Source organism: Delphinapterus leucas, chromosome 1 (genome assembly GCF_059928025.1).
Source record: "Delphinapterus leucas isolate spDelLeu-1000000601 "Yukka" chromosome 1, BTC_Dleu_Yukka2, whole genome shotgun sequence".
Lineage (NCBI taxonomy): Eukaryota > Metazoa > Chordata > Mammalia > Artiodactyla > Monodontidae > Delphinapterus > Delphinapterus leucas.
This window is the reverse complement of record NC_143129.1, coordinates 50820511-50837567: the sequence shown is the minus strand read 5'-3', so window position 1 is coordinate 50837567 and position 17057 is coordinate 50820511. Positions and strand designations below refer to the sequence as shown.

Genomic DNA, 17057 nt, shown 5'->3' with positions numbered 1-17057 from the left:
CCTTTCTGTTCAAGCATGATAGGTCACTCAGAACCCATTTTTCAAAATATGGCATCTGCTTCTTTAGACAATTATCTTGATACATGCTTTATTTCATACATAAAATTCCAGGTGCTTTATAAGGTTAAACTTTGAGGAAATATATCATTTGATTTATGGAGTAATTAACTGTAATAGGTTTGTTTTTTGTGCTCAGTTGATGATACCACTACAGGTGTTTCTTTGTAAAATACCACATTCAATGTATTACTCCTCTGCATAAAGTCCTTCAGGAATTTTTCATTTGGGTCTCTAGGATAAAATCCGATTGTCATAGCTTTACTTTGTGACCATACATAGTCTGCCCCTGACACGAGCTTCCAACCTCATCTTCCGCTTCTCCCTTTTCTGAGCACTTAACTGTAGGCAGTTGGATGCACTCGTGTTCCTCACATATATGAGTACTTCTGTCTGTGTTTCTTCAGAACTTCTCTTCTACCTGGAATGACTTTGTGTCTCTTTTTCATTTACAGAAATCTTATCTGACTTTCGTGGATAAGTGTTTTCACTTTGCCCATGAAGTCATTATTGAAATTTTTAATTAGGGGAAGAGAAGGGAATTTAGTTGGAGATGGAGGAAAACATCTGAATATCCACTATGGGGCAAGTACTGTGATGGGCACCTTACATACATTATTTCAACAAGGGCTCCCTGTTTCATGAATTCCCATAACAGTCTTTTATTTGAGAAGACATCGTTATTATCATCATTATGACCAACTTCATGGACATTAGTACATATCCCACCTTTATTATGTGTAGAGCAGGTCGCTTGGTTCAGGGTATACAATGATGAAGGAGCTGGGGTTCTTGACCTTGGAGGAAAGATAAGAAGATTTATTAAAAACGAATAATGCAGACTACAAAATAATGCAAAAAGATACTAGTTCAGAGAAGAAGTGTGATTACTAAATATTGACTAAAAATATGTTCATCAACACTTAGTACCTGGAAGAGTACTTTGAACGATAAACCTTTATTTAATGAATGAACATAATTGCCTCACACTGTTAATTTTATGATAATATGTCTTAGCCACTTTCCTCATCCTTGAGGACAAAAAAAAAAAAAATGGGAGGATCCTTTTTACAGAGAATTAAGTTATTGCACAATACTTGTTTGATTCATTGATTTGTGGCTACTACTATTGAAATTTCAAATATGTTTTTGTTTATTTTGAGTAGCTTGGCTGTAGCTTAATATCCAGCACTGTTCAATGTTTTATGCATAATTACAAGGGATATAGTCTTAAAGGATATATGAGCCAGAGAAAGATCTGAGATGGATTAAAGCTTAGTATGATTTAGAAGTAATTGTGTAAGTTTAACTAAGCAGTACCTGTCCAGTCATGACCTCTTTGTTTAATGAGGAATTGTGTTTGCTGTTGCAGAACATTTCTGTGGACTGGAAGGTTTCCTTGTTCACAGTGAGTTATTAATACCCTATTATAACCCAGTTTCTTAGTATTTTCCCAAAGCCTAGTTTTCAAGGACACACTACTTAAATTGGTGGTGAAATATTTTTCCATTTTAAAAAAATACAGTGATTACTTTTCCCATTATTTTCTACTTATTTATTGTATCATAAAAATGAATATTTTGCTGGCATGGCAATTATTTTTCAATAATTAATATACTACAGTATGTATTATAATATACAATATATAATTATAGTATACTCTATTACAGTAATTCAATACCCAATATATTGAAATTGGATTTGATAACTTGCTAATTATCTTTTATAAATTAGACCTTAAAAGAAATCCAGAAAGAAAGAATGGAGGGAAAAAGAATCTCAGTATCACCATTACCATGTTTTTTATAGGTTCTTTTCATTTCTCTTGAGAAATAGAACTGTCTGTAATACCTCTGCATGTAATATCTCTGCACAACTGGTTTTTGTACACTGTAATCTCATTTTGAATATATTATTCCAAGATATAAAAATTGAAGTTTGTGCATGAGTTAAACTAGCATTTTATTCTGAACCTACTATAATAAGTGGATGTAGGGAAGGTTTGTCTTTTTTTTCTTTTTTATACAGCAGTGTGTACATGTCAGTCCCAAACTCCCAATCTATCCCTCCCTCACTCCCTTCCCCCCGGTAACCACAAGTTCATTCTCTAAGTCTGTGAGTCTGTTTCTGTTTTGTAAATAAGTTAATTTGTATCATTTAAAAAAAAAAATTTTAAACAAAATTCAAATTTTTTTAGGTTGAAATAAACTATACAAAATTGATTTTCTTCACCAAAAATAACAGCAATATTTTCTGTATTATTCCTAGATAAACCACAAAACACTTATCTTTGTAGGTTTTCTAGGTTTTGCTTGTAAATCAAGATGAGGCAGTAGATACAGTCATGGAAAAAGAAGAAAACAGACAAATCAGTTGTCAGTATCCATGCTCTCTGATCCTGTCTTGAGCATGAAACAAGTGTTCAACATATACCTGCCAAAAAGATTATGAAGATGTAGGCTCAATAAAGGAATGCACACAGCAACAACCAGATATGGAACAACAATGGCAGGCTCTTCCATTCAAACTTTAACTATAACTTGTTCCTTTAACTTCATTTGATAAAGACAAAATCTATACTGAAATCCTTTTTTGGCAAGCTCACACATTTCTCTTACAGTCTGATCATTTTCTTAACTGTCCCTTACAGATTTTTAACAGCATACTTAAAACTCCTACTATTCAAAGGTCATTCATGAGCTTCCTTGTAACATTTTATAAAATGTATTCCTTCCTCCCATACCTCCTTAAAATTTATTTCTTCAAAGTTGATAATCTGCCTGTATGATTTTTTAGATTCCGCATATAAGCGATATCATATGATATTAGTCTTTCTCTGACTTCCTTCACTTAGTATGATAATCTCTATGTCCATCCATGTTGCTGCAAATGGCATTATTTCATTCTTTTTTTATGGCCGAGTAGTATTCCATTGTATATATACCACATCTGAGTAGTATTCCATTGTATATATATCTCCATACAGTTCTCCATAGTGGCTCTACCAATTTACATTCCCACCAACAGTGTAGGTGGGTTCCCTTCCTCCACACCCTCTGCAGCATTAATTGTAGATTTTTTGATGATGGCCATTCTGACTGGTATGAGGTGATATCTTATTGTAGTTTTGATTTGCATTTCTTTAATAATTAGCAAAGTTGAGCATGTTTTCATGTGCCTCTTGGCCATATGTATGTCTTCTTTGGAGAAATGTCTATTTAGGTCTTCTGCCCATTTTTCCATTGGGTTGTTTGTTTTTTTGATATTGAACTGCATGAGCTGTTTGTAAATTTTGGAGAATAATCCCTTGTTGGTCTTATCGTTTGCGAATATTTCCTCCCATTCTGAGGGTTGGGAAAGTTTGTCTTAACTGTGATGGAAATAAACCTCACACCAGTACAGAAAGTGACGGAGTCGTGTAATTAAGCACAGTCAACTACTGCACCAGGAATTCGAGGTAGTATAAAGCTGTAAATGTTTTGATATTACTCATGCTTCTTTTTTTCTCCTACAGGTGTTAAAATGGGTAGAGGAAGCGGTTCAGGCTTCCAAAGTTCACCTCTTGTCAACAGATCATTTGGAACAGGCTGTAAACACTTGGAAAATTCCTTTTGATCCCAGTCTAAAAGAGGTTACCGTGTCTCTGAGTGGCCCTTCTCCAATGATTGAAATTCGCAATCCTTTAGGTGAGATATATGGGACATTCATATAATAAAATAGAAAAACCATGAAAGGTAAAAGATTTTTTGGACACTTGTTCAAATTAATGCTAACTTTATGAATAAATTCAGTAAATCCAAAAGTGACTAGGGAAGATGTTTAAAAATTAAAACTGAATGTTTTTAGTCATAAGTATTATTGACTTAACATGAGATTCAAAAAGCTAAAACTCCTAATAATTTAAACAGATCACATGTACTAACTTAATTGTAGGTAAAGTATCCAAAATAAAAAATATTTTAATTGAACCTGGAATCATATTTTCCTCATCTTTATGTGGGGAAATACTTCACAATAACTTATTCTGTAAAATTCAGTATTTTATGTTATTTTTAAGTGAATCACATGAAAAAACTCCTCTTAAAACCACTGATTAATTTTTTTACTGGATCATTTTCTTGATAAATTTTAATTTTATAGGAGACAATCATTAAAAAACAAATTCATGTTCTCATTAGAATGTTTTAATTTACTTTGCTTCCTCAGTAATTGTATAGTATAACCCTAAGTTTTGGCTTGATTCCATTGCCAGTTGAATATTACAATAAGACTTAATGTTGAATAGTAATCTAATAAAAACAGAAACCTCATTTTTCTTAATATTTGCATTTAGAAAAATTTTTTAAACCTATTGATGTTTGCAAAATATTTTTATTCCCATTGTAGCTTTAGTATGTGCTACATTTTTTTTTACCTATTTGTGAATATTTATAAATGGGGAGGGAGTAACTATCTTTCTTACTTATTTGAGTCTTAGAAAATAACTAATACCTTAAAGAAAATAGCATATGAAATTGTCCTCAAAGGCTTCATCCACACTAACAATTAAATTGAAATTTACAAGCAAGCAAAATCTGTTTTTCAAGACTTCTACAGGTTTGGTCTTAAAAATGGGTTTGTCTTTAGAAATGGATTTGTCTTTTTAGGTAGCATTCTTCTAATACCATCCATGCTACCTATTCAGGAAAGATTTGTGTTTTTCATTATCTGGCTACTTAAAAGTACCTGTAACCATTGCCTTAAGTTTCTGCTACTTTAAAAAGTCATTGATATTGATATTTTAAAAGTCATTTACAGTGATTGTAAAGCTTTTGATGCAAACATAGAATTCTTATAATTAATTTGTTTATATAACTGCAGAAGTAGTCCATAGGAGAGCCAAGAGTGAAGTGAATAAGTAAACTATGGCTTAATTCCAAATTTGCTTTTCTTCCTAAGTTCCACCTATCATGCTACTTCATTACACTGCCTCCTTTAACTATTCCTGTGACAAGTAAAAGCCTTCAAGCTGTGCTTCGTGGAAAACTGAAGTTGTACACTTTATGCAAAGATATGCCCAGGGCTCTTATGTTAGTAATACCCTGAGTGATCTTCCAAAAGACATTTATTCTGTTTTACTGTTTTTGCCATCTATCAAGTGTAAATGTCTCTGGGGACTCCACATAACTTCTTGGTAGCCATAATAGTTACCTAGGCTGGCTTTGGAAATATGATTACAGCCTGTCATTTGTTACTCTCTTTATAAGATCAAATCAGCATAGCAAATAGGAATGTTACTTCAATTCCAATATCCAGAAATGCTAAAGTTGAGTATATTTTAGATATAAATAAAATAATGTTTTGAGCTAGAGGCACAAATGTCCGTCAGGTAATTTGTACTGGAAATGTATACAGCTAATATACATAGCTGAAAGAAAGATTATGCTTGTTACCATTATGTCTATCTTGCAGGGAAGCTGATAAAAAAGGGATTTGGCCTGAATGAACTATTAAATATTCATAACTCTGCCAAGGTGGTGAATGTTAAAGAGCCAGAGGCTGGAATATGGACAGTGAAGGTATTTTATAGTCTATTTGTTATTTTATTTTGGTGTTGGCATGTTTTATAGAGTGTATACAATAGTTTATTTATATCTTCTCTAGCAATCATAGAGAACACTTTTACTAAAAAGCAATATACATGGTGCATTTGTAGGAGGTGTCTCGATCACATGAATTGATAGTGTTAAGTTTTGATGACCACGAAAGGCATCAATACCACTATAAATAGACTTAAAATTCTTGGATAATTTTCCTATCATCAAATCGGCAGATTGATTGTGTTAGCCACTGTCTGCTTCCAAAACAATCAGAGATGGAGCCAGTAGAGAATGATGGTTGGGGCATAGGCCCCAGTATGGAACTGCCCTGGGTTTGAATCTCAACACCGCCACTTAAAAGCTGCATTACATCAGAACTATAACTTCTCTGTGCCTTGCTTTCCACCTCTGTAATGTAGGATGGCAATAATAGTCCTTTCCTTCATAGAATTGTGCTGAGAATTAAATTAAGATGGTACAAATGAAGTACTTTGCATAGTTCCTGCTACAAAATAAGCTCTCAAGGACTGCCGGTTATTGGTATTTGGTGGATGCACATTCATTGTGTACTTTAACACAGAATGGTATTTGTATCCTAGAATTAAATTAAGTAGTATATATTCACTCTAAGAAAGCACTGTATTTTGGCAGTATGGAGGAAAGAACATACCCTCAAAATTCAGGATGCCATAAATCTGAGATCTAGTTCTGTTGCACATTATATGTGGGACCCACTCTAGTACGTGGTCTGAGTGGCTTGCCCATATTTCTCAAAATTTTCAGTGTGCTCTGGCCTATTTCCAACTCAGGTACCCGTGTTTCTGTGTCTGAGAGGCTTTTTTTTTTGTTTAACCTGAACAGGAGAAGGCTGTTCTTCCGGAGGATGAAGCCCCTCAAAAGCAGCTTTCATCCCCTGCAGGAATAAGCTCCAGTGAGAGCAGGCTTAAAAGCACACCCTTTATGGGCTGTATTCTTTTTCCTGTGTTACCTGCTCTTTGCTTATTAGCATCCGTCATACCTCCCAAATGAACAACTTACTCTAGAATCCTTCCGGGACAATTCAAATGAAGATACCCCTTACATCATTTACTCTTTCATTGTCTCAGCTTCCCTCCATAAAAAAATGGGATCATTGGGCTCATAGTTCAAATTATTTAGCTTCTGTGAAAGTATGCGGAGGTGTTACACTGTAGAGATTCGAGGTGCCATTTTTGCATGCCAGTTTTTTTTTTAAGGAATACTTATATTAACTTTACCAATTTAAAGAATGAAAATTTTCATTGTAACTCCATTTAAATCCTAGAATATCAATTTTTTATTCTCAGAACTCTCAGCCTTATAAGGAAAATAGAAAGTGTAATATGGATTTTTAAACATGGATAATATGGGATAAGGGTGTAAGTAAAAAGGCAATGTGAAATAAAATTAGTAATTTTTTATTGAATAGATCAGAAATGGTCCCATCTGCCTGTTTTATTCACCCAGTTCCTTGCACATAGTAGTTGCTCAATATTTATTGAGTGCATTAGATTGTCAACAATGAAGTGTTTTGCTGTTATATTTTAAATAAATGTGGCCAAATTTGATGTTATGGTTATTTTGACCAACTTGCCCAAAATATGACTAGATTGAGTCTGACTTTCTGTGACCACAGTAAGAAGGAGTATAAGAAGTTCTGAGTCTCTTTATCCCTCAAACACTTTAATTTAAGCATGACCTAAGCCAGCAGTGTCCTGAGCTAGCAAGTTCACTAAGGTAATTCATTCTTGCTCTCTGAATAGTGACATTAAGTTGTTTATCATTGATTTTGAAATATGTACAAGTGATGACACTCTTCCGTATTATTAGCAACTTATTGTATTTGAATCCATTTTGCAGGTGATTTGGATTACTAGCAGTGGTATTTCCTCTAGTAAAACTCTTGCCTAGAAGAGGGATATTTTATATGTCTGATGGTTTTCCTTGTGCCTAACACACCTATTCATTCAGTGTCCATTCAGTAAACATTTACTGAGCATCTGCTTTTGGCCATGTTCCATGATACTTAATGGGCACTGAGTACATCTTAATTGATAATTAGAACAGAGAAGCACTGAGGATTAGTCTGTGAGTGAGGAGAGAGAGGATAAGACGGTGGGAACACTGTAGACACGTTTCTAAGCTCCGTCTCCTATAATTAAGAAAACAATAAAAAGACACAGTATCTATTATCATATTACCTTAAATTTATATCTAGTCATCACCAAAAAGGTTCTGGTCCTGATGTTACACAATTTCTAGAGTACAATTCGTGGTAACTAAACAAAGGATAAGCATTACAATGCAAGTAAAGATAGTAAACTTATTTTGCTCCTAAAGGAAATGCCAAAATAGTGTATTGGGTTGGTGAAAAGGAAATTGAGCTGAATCTGCTGACGTAAGTACGGCTGTTGACTTTGGATCTCCCTTTTGAATGGCTAATGAATGATAACGTTTTACACGTGTGCTTTCTCAAGCGGAGAAATGTCTGAGATAAGATAGCACATCCCTGGTGCCGTCTCCTGTGCACTCTGCTATCTGGCAAGCGTCTGCTCTATCAATGGAATTAATAATGGCTTTTTGAATGTTTCACATAACAGTTTTAATCTCAAGTATGGAGCACAGCCTATCTCTTAATTGACCTTAGCCTGGTATTCAAGGACCACCTAATTGAACCTCAACCACTCTAATATGCTTTTGCAGTGTCTCTCACCCTCTCTCTTACCACATTCTCATGGTCCATGCTCTGTCTCAAGCTGTTGCTTCTTTCTAGAATGCTCTTCTTACTTTATGTCTGATTGATAACTACCCACTAATGCTCAGCTCAAATGGCAACACTTTCATCAAGATTTTTCTGACTTTTTTCATCCAGAACATTCTCTTTTCCCTCTGGCTTTCTATTGCAATTTTTCTGCACCTCCCTTTTGCATTATTTTTCCCCTTTATGTCATATGTATTTCTGTACAGATTTTGTCCTCCAATTTTGCTATAGACCAGACTGTGTCACCAATATATGCCATAGTGCCTGGGAAAGAACTGTATAAATATTCCTGAATAAAAATTAATACACTTATTCTGATGATACCCAGGGAAGAAGGCAGAAGCATTGGTTTAGTTCACCCACAGTTGATACACTGACGCAGAACATTTTATTATGTCCATGATTTGAAATGCTATGAGAGTGGCAATTTCTTTTCTTTTGTGGTTCTCCTCTGAAACCCTGGTAATTTCTTTTCTGTGATTTAGTAGGACATTTTCACTAAACATAGACAATGAGTCAACTCATCAGTACAGTTCATATAAGTGACTTGGATGTTTTAGGTTGCCTGTGATGCAGGGGAAAACATGCCAAAAAGAGGTCACTGAAATGAACTGCAAGTATTATTAAAAACAAAAGAGAAGGTTGTTTTATGCCCCTAAATTTTCATTTGTAGGGAAGCTACAAATTCTGAATCTAATTTCTGAGAAAAAATATAAATTTTCCATTCGGGCAGCTGTATCTGTATATAGAGTATTTGAACATAACCACGGAAACTCTCAGGCCAAACTGTGTGCTCTGCTCTTTAAGGGAAACTTCCTGCAAAGACATTAAATAACTGTCAGCACCCATTAGGTTTAGGTGGTACAGACTTTCTATTAGTCTAGGATTATCAATGTGATCATGTAATTTAGCACATGCCCTGGGGTGTTTCCATTAAGTAAATTTGGCTAAACTGTCCTTACATAATCTCCTAAGGAGAGAAGGGAATGTACCCAACCACATGATTCTATTGAGATTCTGAGACTAGTAGAAATATTCTGTTTGTAGATAGTTATTTTGGTTGCCAGAGCCTACTAATGCATTTTCTATAGGATAAGGATATTTTAGAAATCATACTCAAGTGACACAAACTTGCTAAGGAATCATAATTAAATAAGCCTCAAGTCTGCAAAGGACTGCACAAGTAGAATATTATGCTGGACTCCAATTATTCTTACCTGGTGCCTCTTTTGAATAAGCCTTCAGACTACACCAGGTGGGTTATTTAAATGGATTAGATATGGCATTAATTCAATGTTTAGGAATGCTGTATAGTAGATTTTTCCCTGGAATATTTCCCAGTTATTTTGGTCTGCCAATATCAGATTGTCAACCAAATGGAATGTTTCCTTTAAAGACATACCTGTACTCTTGTGTTTTTGTATAAATGTGTAGAGGTGTGTGTGTGTGTGAACATATACAGAATTTACTCTTTGTTTTGGGTACATTTCTCTCCTTGTATCACATTTCTTTAAAAATATAATACCTAATAAAATGATAGTATTTAAATCTAGCTGGCTTTATTATATCTTTATGGCTGGCACAATGCCTAGCCCACAGTAGATTCTCAATAAATATTTGATTAAAACCATAATATTCTTTAATTTGTAAAGAACAGTATGTCATATAAGAGTAAAAACTTTAAAAAGAGATGGATGTCTATTTTCATTCAAGATACACTACTTAGTATCTTTTTGACCTTGAAGAAATTACCTAAACCTCTCCAAGTCTGAGAAAAATGGGGGAAAATAATACCTACTTAATATTGTCATGATTAATTTAGATGTTGGTAAAATGTTTAAATGGTTTCTGACACATGAATGGTAAAATTAGTTAAAGCTGTTTTCCTTATTCTCCTGAATGTGTGTAAATTGTACCTATATTTTCTATTAATTCAGATACACATAAAGGTTTTATTTTTTACTTGGTTTATTTATTATTTTATAAAACATTGAAACTCCTTAGGAGAGAGAAGTTAAAGCCAACTCTATCAATCACACTTTAATTCAGTTTATAACGGGGCACGACTCACATTTAGTACCAGGAGGAATTCTCCCGGCTTAATACAAGAAAGTTCATTCCTCACTAATGTCTTATGTCCTGTGAGGGCTGACAGGTGTTCTACTTCACATGGTCACTCAGGAACCCAAGCTGATGGAGGCACCATCATATTTTGAACACATGGCTTCTCTTAGTGGGGAAAAGACTAGACCATGTGCATTGAATAGAAAAAAGGAAGGGATTGTGTCACTTCTCTGATGAGAATTTTTTGTGAGTGACAGACATGCTTTACTTCCTTTATAACCCATTGGCGAGAACTATTGTCATGGCCTAATGGTCTGCTGGAGCTGGCTCATAAATGGCTCGTGTAGAGTCAGTTATGCACTTTCTCTTCCCAGCTCTGTGTTCAGTGACATCCTGTTGAGAGCTTGAAGTCAGCCACTGTGGTGGTATTTACATCACAGAAATTGGCAAAAACCCCAAATTAGGGCTTTCTCTTTTCAGAGAGAATTTTACCAACACTCCACTAACTTGACCCCTCCTAAATGGGAGTGTATTTAGAAATTTAGAATGGCAAATGAATAGTTGGGTGGTATTATTGTTTTCTATGCCATAGCGTCCAAATCAACTTAGAGATTATGTTATCCTAAAATGCTGTGCATAGACCTAGAAAGAGTATTGAGCTTGGAGTAATTGCCATTTAACTTCCTGTCTAAACCTAAGCAAGTAATCATTTCTTTGAGCCCCAGTTTCTTTATGGTGCTATAAAATCATTTTTGGATGTAACAGTATTTTGCGAGATAATGTGTGAACACACTTAGCATAATGTGTGTAGAAAAATTCAATGAATTCTTGATGACTCTGGCATTAGTTGGTCCTAGGGGAATCTAAGGAAAAGTGCCAACATTAAGCATTTGGATGACGTAGTATCATTTATTAAACCTACATATATTAAGTGCCTATTGAGTAAGATTTTATAGGTGATATATATGATATAATTATTGACTTCAGGGGCTTTCAATGTAGAGAGGGCTTTTATCCTTAAACTAAAAGTAGATCCATCTGCAATAGAACTGACCAGGAAGCTATCAGAGGAGCAACTAATTTTCTCTGGAGCTCTCCATGGTCCTTGCTTCATGGTACTTCAGCCTGTCCTGCTTTTTCATTCCTCATAGACTCACTCCAATTTAGAAGCCTACACTCTGGTTCACTCTGCTCCTTCTTTCCTCTTACTGCTTTGTGGATCATGGCTACCTATTTACAATTATAGAATGCCAGTGGGTATCTAGTCTAACCTCATCTTTGCCTCAGGTCTGCTCATACTACAGCAGCCTCTGTATTCCTGATTCAGATTCTTCTGCAACTTGATCAACATGACATTCTAACTCAGGATAGTAGTGTAACTCATTATGAACCTTTATAAATTGTATGAGTAAATATGCTCTTTAAAATACAACTCTCAGAATTTCAAGCCAATACAAACCCAGTTCAGTGTCTAGTGCCTAGGAAATTTCCTGTTATGTTTGGAACCATTATGTTCCAAGCATAAGATTTCCCTCTTCTTAACTATGGAAAGCATGAGGTGAGTATGGCTCTGTGCCAGAGTGATGCTTCTAGATATTCTGTGGTGGAGAGATGCTTTTTGGAGCCAAATTCTAATTTTATTATAACCCACAGTTTAAATCTACATGATATAAAGAGCAAATAGAAAAACATTAAATCAGTAATTTTTGTCTTACTAATTTAATTATATATATAGAAAATGGTGCTAAGATGGCTAAATAATTCAGAAGGGAAGAGAGGAATAAGAAATACACAGCTGGACTTCCCCTCTGTTTAACTTCGTTACGGAATTAGCTGAATTTTCTTCACCCCTCCAAGACCTTATCATTTATTTCTCCTCCAACACCACTCTGTCCATAACATGTGAGAATCCAAAGCCTTCTAATGCTTCTGGAGTTTCCTGAAGACTTACTTTCTTTTGGTCTCCTTGCCTCCTGATTATTTGTGTGTTGATTCTAATCTTTTGTACTTCGATGGAGGGTAAAGCTCAGCCCTTCAAAAATTTCGTAGGAAATCCACTAACAAGAATCTTTTGTGAGTTTAGTAGATTTGCCTATAGATTTGGGGACATATCTTGAAGTGAGTTGTGTCCTTTTGCTCTCTCCTTGCCCCCCCATCCTTCTTTCTCCCCATTTTGTTTCTGCTTCTCTCCTGTGGATAGACTCAGAAATTCCATATTACTTTTCTATTATGTAGAGCAGTTGGGTATATTTCAGCTTTTAGCTCGAAACCAGCATAATCCAGTTCACTGAGATGATCATGAGAAATGCATGGGGTAGCAGTAGAGGTCAGTTTCTGGAGCCTCACTGAGTTTACATCCCAGGTCTGCTACCCACTGTTTATCTGTGACTTTGAGCAAGTCACTTTACCCTTCTGATCTGTGAAATGAAGATAATTATAGTATTATCTCACAGAGACTTTTGTGAGGATTAAACGTGATAATTTACATAAAAGATTTGCCTGCTGTACAGAATGCATTTTGTATATGTTGGCACTTTTCTCCTTCATCCATTTACTTGTTTGTTTAACCATCGTTATACATAAAATCTTTTTGTTCCTATGTCAATAATACTTGAAAAAAGGGAACTCAGCTAAGAAACAGACTAAAATAATAGCTTACTTTAAGAAAACAGATTAAAATAATAAATTATTGGCACTTTCTCGTGATATATTGTGTTCCTAAAATAATGTCCAAGTATGGTTGTAATTCTTTTAAGAGAATGATTCGAGAATGATAAATGCAGGCATGAGTATTAGAGGTAATTTTAAAATAAGTTAGCTTAAAATTTTTCTTTGCATTTTATTTTTAAACTATAATTTTGGTTTATTTGTGATGTCCCTTGCTTCCATTACTCTGATTAACCCAGAGTTGGATGCCATTGTGCATAAAAAGTGATTCGCTTGGAAATATCTTTTACTTACAAACCCTTTTAAATTCTATGCAGGCATTCCTACTGTTTACAGTATAATATATAAATAAATTAAGATTTTCTTAACTAATTACGCTTCCTATTCTTAGCATTTCTCAGAGAATAGTAAAACTATGTCCTTATCTCCACCTACTTTTTTGCTATGCTGTTTGGATCAAAATTAATTTATTTTCCAATAATTTTATAAAGATTGTAAAGGACTCCCTCTTCATCAACTCAGCTTTATTTTTAATGTATTATTTAGCAACAGGATAGCATATTTTCCAACACTTAGGTAATTTTTAAGTTTCTCACTTAGCTATTAAAAAACATTTTTTTTTTTTTTTTTTTTTTTGCCGTACGCGGGCCTCTCACTGTTGTGGCCTCTCCCATTGTGGAGCACAGGCTCTGGACGCGCAGGCTCAGCGGCCATGGCTCACCGGCCCAGCCGCTCCACGGCATGCGGGATCTTCCCGGACCGGGGCACGAATCCGTGCCCTCTGCATCGGCAGGCGGACTCCCAACCACTGCGCCACCAGGGAAGCCCCTAAGCAACATTTTTTAAATGGACTCGTTATCAGTTGATTTGTGCACAGACACTTGGTAGATGATTAGCACTTAACAACAGTCATTAGGCGGATTGCGTGTTATATTTACCCTTGGTAGCCTCAAGAGCTGTTTTATCATAAGGGACTTTCTGAGCAACAAGACAACTAACAGCAATAGATGATGTCAGTGAAAAAATCTAAATCAACTCATAATATTGACCATTTCATTTCTCTTTTACAAGAAACCGGTAGACAATAGTGTCTTCACTATAGCTCTACATTATCTAAAGCAGTTGAAAGTAGACTTAGCAAGGTTTTGTATAGCCTTGTAGGAAATCCTCGACTTAAAATTGGTTTATGATTGTAGTTTTTTTTTTTCTTGTCTGTTATGTGAAATTCAGAACACATTTTCCTTTAGAAATAATGCAATAAGTGGTGGTACTGAGACTCCTACACTTACACTTAGAATCCTTTGTTACCCCTATGAAAATGAGCGATAGTAATAAGCAGCATCGTTTATACTAAGAATACAACAATGTTTTCATGAAGATGTGTTGTTTTTCTTTTTCCTCACCTTCATTTTCCTTTCCTCTGAGTTCCTGCAAGTTCTGCTCAATGAGGAACATGACTGGTAGCAACAGGGACATATCTCCTCACCCTTTCTGTCCTCATTGCCAAACAGTGAGTCACAGTGATGCAGGGAAAACTGTGTGGTTTGCTGAGCCTTGGAGCTGGCTTATCTTTAACAATGCTGTGGCTTAATCTAGCTGTTCACTATATTAAAATCATATATATCTATCTTTTTAGCACCTTCTGTCATGCTATGATAACTAAATATGTGTTTCTCAGTGTTGAGATGGAGAGCCATGTTGGCATACTGGTGTTATCATGTGAATGCTTTCTCTTACTCCTATATTCTGCTTCTACCTAAATGCTGCTATCATATAGTCATTTTATTTTGAGACAAAATCTCAGTGATCAATGTAATAAAATAATGGTGAACTCTTGTTCATAAGCCTTTAGATGGTTTTTGAAATACATGTTCCTAAACTCCACTCACTAGAGATTCTGATTCAGTAAATCTTGGCTGGAGCTCAGAGTCCATATTTTTACAAACAACCAAAGTGATTTTGTGTAGGTGTAGATATAGGTGGTCCTTAAATCATATTTAGAGAGATATTGATGTAGAGGCTAACTCTGACTTACCTTGCCCTTGGGAGACAATGTAGCATGGTGGGGAAGAGCCCAGAGCCTGACTTTTGGATTAAAACCCCACCTCTGCAAGTTAGGAAACCTTGTGAACTTGGGCAAGCTGTTGAATAGCTTTGGTGCCTCAACCTCCTTATCTGTGCAGTGGGGATAATGATGATATCTACCTTATAGGGTTGTAATAAGGATTAAAGAAGCCAATGTATTCAAACAGTCTGGGCACAGAGGAAGTGCCCAATAAATGTTAGTGTTTTATCCTGTGACCCTAATCCAAATGATCAATATTTATTATTTATGCACATATGGATAACTTCAGTGCTTAGCTATTCAATATCTTGTTTATCTCCCCTAGGAGGTGTTAACTGAACTACAGGCTAGTCTGTGCTTTTATATACATATTTCTATGTGCCTTTTCTGTAATTCTGTCACTGCATTTACTGCATCCTCTTGAAGATTTCGCTTTCTCCATCTGACTGTCTCACTGGCTATAGACCCTCACAGTGTCAGGACCTTCTTTTCACTCATATTTGTATCTTGAGCACTGAGTGCCTTGGCTGGACACTGCTGAGCTGAGGATGCCGTTTGGCTAAAAGTTGGAGAATGGTCGGCTCTTGTGCTTGTCCTTCCTGGCTGTCTCTTCCCAGAAGCAAAGAGAAGGGAAATATTTTCATAATAGAACCTGGATGGTGTTTAGGGGAGAAGATTTAGTCATTCGTTCATTTCACAAATATTTCCTGAACATTCACCATGTGAACCAAGTCCATTCACTATGACTACACCCCTCTATCTTTTACCACTGGTCATGCAATATAAAACTCAGCTGTACTTTAGTCCCCTGGGATATGTATTACAAAACTTGCATTGAAGTTACAGAATCACAGTTTAGTTCAAAACACCCAGATCAAAAACCTCAGTGATCGGACATCAATCCTAGTTAAACACTCTGCAGTTTCCCGTACTGGTTAGTGTCTAGTGTGACCTGCATCCTGTATCAACTGCTGATAGAGTTTGTCATTAAACATTTTTCAGACGTCTAGCAGTGGAAGGCACTCTGTTCGCATCACCGGCCTCAGTACTATTGATTTTCGAGCTGGTTTTTCCCGAAAGCCCACCCTGGACTTCAAAAACACAGTCAGCAGACCGGTGCAAGGTTTGTATGTTCTCATTACTTCAGTTGGCATAGTAGATATTGAAGTGCAAAAGAGTTCTCAGACTGTCTGTGATTTTATAATTTTGTGGTATTCAATAAAATTGGGAAACATAGCATCTTTATTTTAAATATGATTGCACTCTTGACCTAGTAACTGTTTCTCAAAGTGTGGTCCCGAGGCCAGTGATATTGAAATCACTCAGGGAGCTTATCAAAAATTAATTCCTGGGGCCCACCCCAGATCTCCTGAATGAGAATCACAGAAGGTAGGGCCCAGGAATATGCACTTTAACAAGCACCTCATTGATTCCTACACTTACTAAACTTTGAAAACTGATGACCTAGATCTTGAGACTTTTTCCTTACTAGCGTCTTACTTGCCTGTTGTCAAGGTGAAAATGCTGCGTGCGTGTGTGTGTGTGTGTGTGTGTGTGTGTAGTTAAAACATTAAAGATACCATATAGCATTATATGTTCCAAGGTGAAATTATTGTTGATTTGAAAGGTGCTTATGTTCCAAGGTGAAATTATTGTTGATTTGAAAGGTGCTTCTTCCTCTTGTTTTATTCATGCAACAAGATTTATAGTTAAAAAGAAGGCTCAATTCTACTGTGACTTTAAATTTCTTTTTTCTGATAGTTCTTTTATTTTTATTGCTGCAGTTACTGGAAGGATACAGAATAGTGAATCTTTAAAAGTATTGATATAACAAATATCATATAAC

The 17057-nt window shown here is 35.5% G+C and overlaps 1 protein-coding gene across 1 annotated transcript in view; it reads left to right on the top strand.

The window, feature by feature from the left end:
- The window catches only part of HMCN1 (hemicentin 1), a 528232-nt gene that overhangs the window by 179548 nt on the left and 331627 nt on the right, over window positions 1-17057 (top strand). The window contains exons 5-7 of the mRNA XM_022593376.3: window positions 3572-3743; window positions 5509-5615; window positions 16214-16334. Coding sequence (XP_022449084.2) covers window positions 3572-3743; window positions 5509-5615; window positions 16214-16334 — 400 coding nt within the window. The remainder of the gene's footprint in view (window positions 1-3571; window positions 3744-5508; window positions 5616-16213; window positions 16335-17057) is intronic.